This window comes from Chaetodon trifascialis, chromosome 16 (assembly GCF_039877785.1).
Source record: "Chaetodon trifascialis isolate fChaTrf1 chromosome 16, fChaTrf1.hap1, whole genome shotgun sequence".
Lineage (NCBI taxonomy): Eukaryota > Metazoa > Chordata > Actinopteri > Chaetodontiformes > Chaetodontidae > Chaetodon > Chaetodon trifascialis.
In genome coordinates, this window is record NC_092071.1 from 12090724 (window position 1) to 12099205 (window position 8482).

The window sequence follows — 8482 nt, forward strand, 5'->3', positions numbered from 1 at the left end:
GACCATGACATTGTGTGGAGACAGCTCCTAATTAGTTATCAGACCATGGCTGCGCTGACAACATAATCACATTTGTTGCTGGTAAATCACGGGGTCCTCAATAGTCTCTTTGTTGCCTTTAAAAACAGGTAATCTAGAGTACACTATTGTATGCCTAATAAAAAAGAACACATACATGCAGCCTGGGAGATTTACAGCTACATTTGTCCGTCATTTCATTTATTATTAAACAGCACTGAGGATAAGAAAAGACAGACCTAAACATCTTCCCTTTATGTCCATGTCTACAACAGCTGGTATTTTATGTGGGGCTTTATGTGTCTATGGTGTTGGCTGATGATATTGTAGGGGTTGTCAATTCGCCTGTAAGCATGACATGAGTGACACCTACTGGTCAACATACAAAACACAGCATCACTTCTGCTCCCAATCAGGTTATTCCCATCAGAGCCAACACCTAAACCCCACGACTTTACAGACAATGTAAAGAGTGAGCAAATCCCCCCCACCCCCCCCAAGCAAGAAAGGGTTTCCAAGTTTAGCCATATATTATTGATTATTGATATACAGTACATCTCTCGAGATATTTGTGTGAACTGTCAACAGAATGAACTCCAAGCATCAAGAGAGGAAACTGTGATCTGATTATAAGACTGACTGGCCAGTTTGCTTCACTTGCTTCATTCTTTGTGAATCACTGCACAAATAACAGAGGTGGACGCTGTTCAGAGATCTAGAGCTAGACTGAGAACTTACAACTGTGGTTGCAAACCTGGTTGTGTACCTGGATCCTCTTTTTATTCATTTCTACATTCAAAAACCCAACACTAGACTTGACAACAGTCTGCATATTGTTACAGGCCAATTTGCTAATTAGCTAATTTAGCTGATTCTTGCAAGGAAAGGACCTCACTTGTACTTTCTCCTGTTATCGCTGTTGAAGACACAGCACATAAATCTCCATTAGTGGTTTTAGAAAGCAACAGGAAGGATTAATGCAAACTTAAAGTGAATTGTATGTTCTGTCACCAACAGCAAAAACTAGTCTTCCTGGTGGTTGGTCTTCCATTTAATTTTTATTTATTTATTTTTTAAATTGTACTCACACAAAGGTATTACCTTCCACAAAAAGGCACAGAATTATAGACATCAGAGGCAAATAAATATGTTAGATTATTTGAACTTTTGAGATGAACACTACAAACTTCAAGAAAAAATTGAAAATACAACAAATACAAAATTTTTCATTTCCACTTCTACATGATAGAACTATGAAACATTTGGGACGGTGTCCAAAAACAACATTACGCTCAAAAGTGCATCATCTGTGCTGCAACTAGAGTCAAAAACAATTCATATGTCCAAAACAAACAAAAACGAAGCTTATGGAAAGGTTCACCCTGTGAAAAAAATAAAAACCACTCATTTATTAAAGCACTGATTGGTTCTATTAAAGGTCCAGTGTGTGAGATTCAGGGGGATCTATTGGCGGAAATATTCATAAGTGTGTTTTCATTCATGTATAATCACCTGAAAATAAGAGTCTTTGTGTTTTCGTTACCTTAGAATGAGCTCTTTATATCTAGAGGGAGTGGGCGCTCTTCCATTGAGTCTGCCATGTTGCACCACTGTTTCTACAGGAGCCCAGAGAGGACAATGCAAACACTGGCTCGAGTGAGCGTCTTTGTTTTTCGTCAGTTTCACAACCACCTGCAGTCATCAGGTCCTTCTACAGACTTGGACACAGAGCGGTGAGGCGAGGGGTTTTCAGCTGGTTGCAATCTGCAACCTCACCACTAGATGCCATTAAAATCTACACACTGGTCCTTTAAAAAAATTCCTTCCCTCCTTACTCTGAAGGTTATTTGCTGCATGGTTTTGATTAGACTTATTGATCAATTTATTTTTACATCATTCAGTGACTAAAATGCATAGTTTTGTTTGTAAGTTGCTTATTATCTTTCAAGATTTTTGCTATACTGCGATGCTGTGTAAAACATTAACAAAAACAGAATGCAATCAATTGGCCATTTGGTAATATCCTTCACACAATCATACCTTATGTGTGCCCTTTCATACCCAATCATGATACTATCACTTGTTAACGATGAACCTGTTTACCTGTGGAATGTTCCAAACAGGTGTTTTTGGAGCGTTCCACAGCTTTCCCAGTCTTTAGTTGCTCCTGTCCCAACTTGTTTGAAATGCATTGCTGGCATCAAATTCAGAATAGGCAGATATTTACAAAAAGCAATGATGTTGAAGTGGTAAAAGACTGGCATCAGTTTGCATAACTGGAGCTCCATTTTTAAAAGTGTGATTCATATCACACTATAAAACTCTATGAAAGCACAAACTCCTTTTGAATGTGTTGCTTATGTCACAGTCAGGGCATTTTGAGGTCTAAATAATGTCTGATAATGCTCACACACCATTCTTGATTGAAGATCTGTTACATTTAGTGCGCTTCCCGAAACATCCCTTATTGTTTTCCTACAACTCCATGTTGTATCTTCATCATATTCAAATTCAGTAGCACAAACAACCACAGCAACAAAAGCTAAGGGGTGAATGCGTAATCTGTATTACCAACTTATGAAACTTCCAACAAAAGCCATCAAGGTGCTTTTGGAGACATTATGTGAGACTGAAATGGCTTTAGAAAAAAAATGAAAAAGTGCTGGTGAATTTTTGGCATTGGCTCAGCAGACAAGAGGACTGTTGTCATTCTGATCTTCAACAGGATCCTCCTCCCCTGAGACGTCGGTCTCTGCCTTTTTATCCTCTTTGATAACGTCCACTCCGACCAGACACACCACCCTGAAATGTGTTAAAACAGGCTTAAGAGAGGCAGAAAAGCAGGATATATTACTGTCTCTACCGATTCAAATTAAACTGGTCAGCAGCTCCTACACACCTGCATTAGCTCGCCTGAACACAGACATTTACAACACACATATTTTCGAAGTCTCTGATGTTTCCAGTTTTACAGGACACAACCCCCAATTGGAACAGTGCAAGGTACACTTCAGCTTTGTGGAATCATAATATTACTGGTCCCTTTAACAAAAGGACTACAGATGAACATACATGAAATAGGATAATGGCTTTAAAAGTGTATGTTATAATGAGACTGCTGAACCAGGGGCTTTGTTGTTTTACAACTACTCATGGAGTAACAGAAGAAGCAGTGCATGTGACAGAGGTGGCTTCACTCAAGGAGTTTTATGTGTTATGCTCCACCTCCCAGACTGACTCAGCAGCACTACTTTGTCAACTCAGTGTAACGAAACCAACGTAATAACACAGCGTACCAAGTGTCCATCTAAGGCCTTTTTTTCCTCTTCTATATGACAGAGGATCAATGTAAGTGGTGCATTACTGCATCTGTCAGACATTTATATACTATATAAAGAGGGAAACAGTTTGGAGAGGGAGTCTGTATGTGGGACATGCAGGAACTGGGTCTTATTCAAATCAAGCCAAGCATTTCCCCCCTCAAGCAAAACCAGCAGACAGTGACTTTGCAGAAAAAAAGAAGTGTCTGTAACCCGACTCTGTCCACAGAGTACAGTTTCAACACCAGAAGCATAAACTGCTCTGTGTTTATTGTGTAATGAACAAACAACTTTGGGCAGAACACTCTATAAACACCTGTTCATAAGCCATCATAGGTCATGAACACAATCGTTTTAGTAGGACACTATTTTTACACTATTTCTTTTCATTTTGAGGGGTCCTTTACTGTAGGGGTTTTGAAAAAGGAGAAATCCTCCTGCTTGCAACATGTTATAAAATAACATTGTTTTTTACTGGAACTCTAAAATGAACGGCAATCAATATTGGAGCGTTCAATAGTAAATGAACGTGGTATGCTTTAATTATGTAAACACATTCAGTTTTGTAGCTAAACATGCAAAAACACTGATATGGTCCTTTAATGCTGTGTCATCTGCATTGGCAACATGATGAACTTACCCTAGGACAAGCAAAGGGATGGCACAGAGTCCTGCAGCCAAAAGGAAGACAAAGCCAGGGAACCATGACACCGTAGCAGCGTACACACTGTTGAAAACTGCATTCGATACGTTGCTAGTTAAACTCTCCAGGAAGGAAAGACAGGCAAACAGGGCTCCTGCAAAAACACACAAAGGAGAGAAGAAAAACTCAGAAGTGATAAGGTGACGAACAGCAGGATACGCCTAAAATCAGTTCGGTTCCAAGAGTCCCCTTCGCTCCACCGAGCCAGTTTTCACTTTCATCTGCTGGGGTGAATGTCTCAACCTCCAACAGAAAAACAAAATTATTGGCACTCAGCAGAAAAGTCTAACTGAACTATACGCCAAACGGATCAGAATCCATGATATCTGAGGTTACCCATCGTCTGCCTTCCCTCAGTTTATCCTCAGACAGCCATGTGTTCATCATTTGCACTTGTAATTTTATGTTTTTTTAATCATGTGTGCTTATGTAACTGTGTTTTAACTGCGTCCCACCCTGTGTTGGTTTTATTGCTACCAGGGCAGAACCAATTTCTCCTCTGGAGAAATAAAGGTCTTGAACTTCAACCTAGCAACTGAAACTAGGGAACGCTTTGATTTCATGTTCATCATGAAGTGGCCGGGACAAGCCACTCTTCCATGGACTGTGACTCTACAAACACGGTTCTGTGGCTCTTCTAAAGCCCTAAACACACTCACCCTGCTCAGACTTTGAGATGATCTTTGACATCATGGAGCGTAGAACAGGGAAAGGCATGATAGACAGAAGCAATGGCACCCTCACTGTGGTGAACAAATAACAAAAGACGGACATTATATTACTTCATCATAATGCTGTTTGTTGTTTTAGGGTTTGCATAAAATATCTCAAATATTATAAAAGTGACTGATTTAAGTTTTCTCATTAGGGTAATGACTCCATGACAATTCAAATAAACATCATAATGATAATGTATCATAAATACATTGTCTTATCAGCTAAGAATAGAATAATCTCAGAAAATACACAGGATACTGTAGCCCTCATGACTTTTGTACACCTTGGAAATGTGATAGGAAAGGTTGGCTCTATCAATAAGTAACCTGTGTAACCAGCCTGTAATGTTTATTTATGTATTTTTTAATTACTCTTCAGTGTGGTTTTGGTCTGCAAATATAATACGTCTAATTTTTAATATGATACGTCCTGTCTCTTTACAACCATTCATTTTTTAATTAAGAACTTTCGGCTCCATGTAATGAATTGGAAAAGGGCCATATAAACATAGAGATATGAATATGTTGTTACATAAATGTTGGCTATCACTGTATTTAAGTTGGCATGTTAACACGGCCAGAGTGAACAATCCTTTGCGTGGCGCATATTTCACAGCACAATTCCCAATATCTGACATACTGTACAGCAAAAAGTGAAACTAACTGATATTTCTCTATTGTTCTGTTCAAACTGTGCAGCATTACTGAACTGATAGACAAGGCTTCTGTGTTTCCTTTGTTTTTTCACCAAATAGGACACTCAAATCTATTGTACATCATTGGTTTAAGCAGCACAGTTGTTATGGAAGTTTTTCTTACCTATAAACATCAGTAAAGTGGTCTTCGTAAATGCCAGCAGGACCATGCCTGATACGACAGACAGGATCCCGATCAGGACAATGAGCAGCGGTGGCATACCACAGTATGTGAACGCTGACACTCCCAGAAAACTGGTCAGGAACACAGAGGTGGACAGCGCTGAGCCGTAGCCAATCAAAATCTCACTCCAGCACAGTGGCTCATTGAGCTCATACAGTATTACCAGGGAGATCCCACCCCAATAGGCAAAGGAGAAGCTGGTGAAGATGAGTATCAGGAGGAGCAAGACAGTTTTACACCTGCAGCTGAGCCCTGCAAACATCTGGTAGACCCCATAGATCATCTGTTTCAAGGCTGTACGCTGAGTGGACCCATCTATGACAACTGCATCAGTGGGAGCCTTCTTCACGGTTTCTTCTAGGATGAATATTGCATAGAGTAATATCAAACACTGGCACAATGCAGATGTTGCAAAAGGCCAGTTAAAGCCTGCAGCTCTCAGAAAGTAGCCTGTTGATATTGCGGCTACCCCAGACAACAGGCCAATCATCATGTCCAGTCCAGCAATGCGCAGCGTTTTCTGATGATCATCCTTGCACAAGTCCACTATGTAGGCGAAACAGCCCCCCAGCAACGTGCCCAAGCCGCCAAACAGAGAGCTGAGAAACGAGGCGCCAATGAGCAAGTAAATGTTGAGCTCAAAGTAGGACACCGTCAGGAAGGCCAAGGTGTAGATCAATGTGCCAATCAGAGGCATGATGATCGTGATCTTGCGTCCTCCGCGGTCACTATAAGCCACAAGCATGAGAGTGACAACCAAAGAGGGGATTGTGGATAGGAGTTCTGTGTAAAGGGAGAAGAGAGACGCCTGCCTCTGTACCTCCTGAAAACACAGAAAAAGAGAGACACGGTTGAGTCAAAAAGACATGCATGGACTGACAGCGGACTGTCTGCATTCAAGGCAAAATAACAACCCTCAAGCTGGCAACTATCCTACAAACAATACAAGGTAAACTGAGATAGTGACCATCTACAGTCATGAAAGCAACATCAACTGGAAGGATGTCAATTTGTACAATGAGGTTTTCTTATTGAGGGCCGAAAGGAACAAAGCCCTCAACAGCACAACAGGTGCAGTACTGGCTATTTTCTGACAGGTTTTTCCAGATCAGTGTGTTTGCTTTCACTTCCCTGTTGTGTTTCATCCTTCCTTATAAATACATGTTAAAAACGAAGCGTTACAGGGTACTTTTTTTTTAACTTCCTCTTATAAATGCAGTACGCCTTAGTGTTCTGTAGAATTAAGCGCTGCATGATTAACAAGTGATCGTGTGCTCTGAAATGATGATTATCCGTCAGTATGTCCGTCAGCGCATGCATGTGTTCAGAACAGTAACCTTTAGCCACAGGTCTCCCCCGCATATCACGTTATGGTGCAGAAGCTGAATCAGTTCTTTTTAACATGAGCTGTGTTGCAAGACGTCAGAGGGGTTTATAAAAATTTATGCTGAGTCATGACAGAAAAGTTTGCTGAGATACAAAATACAACAGACGGCATACAGCATTTTTGTATGCTGAACTGCAGGTTACTATAGGAAACTTGTCTTTTTTCGCTCAGTAAGTCATTTCTTTTCATCAACACACAGAAAGCATGACACAACACGCATGCACAACAGAGCTGTAGACAGAAAATGCCTACCTACCTACTGGAAATACTGGATATTTCATATGACACAGGATATGTTAATATAAGTACATTCGTTCCACGTTCCCTTGGCACTGAGAATGCATGCTCTTTCACATCGAGCGATTCAAGACTAACCTTATGGTAGCTTGACTGGTTGCTGCTGCTGTTTGCTGCACATCTGGAGGTGTTGTCTGAAATGGGAAACGTGGTGTTTGTCAGCTCCTGCCACAGCGTCCGGTACACATACTGCTGCACAAGGGGATAGATGAGAAAACTGGAGAAAGCGTACAGGGCAACCACAGGCTCCACGAGGTAAAGACCCTTCATTTTGAGGGGCTGCAAAAATCCCTGAAAAAGAAATGAGGAGAATACATTTAGAAATGTAACATGAACACCCACCTTAGGGTAAGAAGACAGGTTAACTAATAGGAGGTATAAAAAAAAGGATGTTAAAAATGAGACACTTCCATTTTTGTACTACAGTTTTGTTTTTTTTTAATGTAACTGATTTAGAATATTGAACAGTTTGATGGTGATAATACTGTTGTTGCAACCTTCAACACTTCACCTGAACATGCAGGTACAGTGTGAGACTTCCACAGTATTCCTCTTTAAATAGTACAATTTCAGGTCATAAGATAGGGTTCAACAGGAAGTACGGATGTTATTTGGTTGATTTTGCCTTGTCATGATAATCGAGGGTGCAAACATTTTCTGAGAGGTTGAATCATAAAGAAGAATGTGAGACAATATTGCCTACATGTTTGTTTGTGTCTGGGACTACGGTGTGCTGTAGGATGAGCATAGCTAGGTCAATGTCTACATAACAGGCAATGAAAGACAACAACAGTTTAGCCATATTACAGGATGTTGACAAGAACATACAACAGATCACCTACTTTTTAGATGGTCGCTTGGATCATGTTATAATGTTAAAGTCACGCCGTCGAATCATCCTTTTAGTGACGTCGATCTCGGTGCTCTTATTTAATACAGTTAAGACGAAGTCATTACGAAACGCTGGGCCCCGCCCTTCACCGTATACGATTGGACAGCAGTCCTTAAATATTGCGTTTATTCGACGGAGGAGCTGTCAGTCAAGGGTAAAAACGGATGAGAACAGTTTGTGACTTTCTTTAACCGACTTTCATTGCATATTGAACGTGTATTTGAAACACCTCTGAGGGACACGCTTCGGAATTAACTAACAAAATATTTT

At 40.5% G+C, this 8482-nt stretch overlaps 1 protein-coding gene across 1 annotated transcript; it reads right to left on the reverse strand.

Moving 5' to 3' along the window:
- Positions 1-1697: 1697 nt before the first annotated feature.
- On the reverse strand, positions 1698-8277 carry LOC139345281 (lysosomal proton-coupled steroid conjugate and bile acid symporter SLC46A3). Its single transcript, XM_070983871.1, has 6 exons — positions 8163-8277; positions 7399-7611; positions 5577-6459; positions 4701-4784; positions 3979-4135; positions 1698-2820 (listed from the first exon to the last, which is right to left on the reverse strand). Exons 2-6 carry the CDS (start codon positions 7588-7590, stop codon positions 2703-2705), a joined length of 1434 nt encoding a protein of 477 aa, XP_070839972.1. The 5' UTR covers positions 7591-7611; positions 8163-8277; the 3' UTR covers positions 1698-2702.
- Between the last annotated feature and the right edge of the window lie 205 nt (positions 8278-8482).

Coding starts and splice junctions, on each gene's coding strand:
- LOC139345281 (XM_070983871.1), bottom strand. CDS start 7,590: ATGAAGGGTCTTTACCTCGTGGAGCCTGTGGTTGCCCTGTACGCTTTC. Junction 6,460..7,398: donor ACCAGTCAAGCTACCATAAG/GTTAGTCTTGAA, acceptor CTGTGTTTTCAG/GAGGTACAGAGGCAGGCGTC. Junction 2,821..3,978: donor ATCCCTTTGCTTGTCCTAGG/GTAAGTTCATCA, acceptor AACACATTTCAG/GGTGGTGTGTCTGGTCGGAG.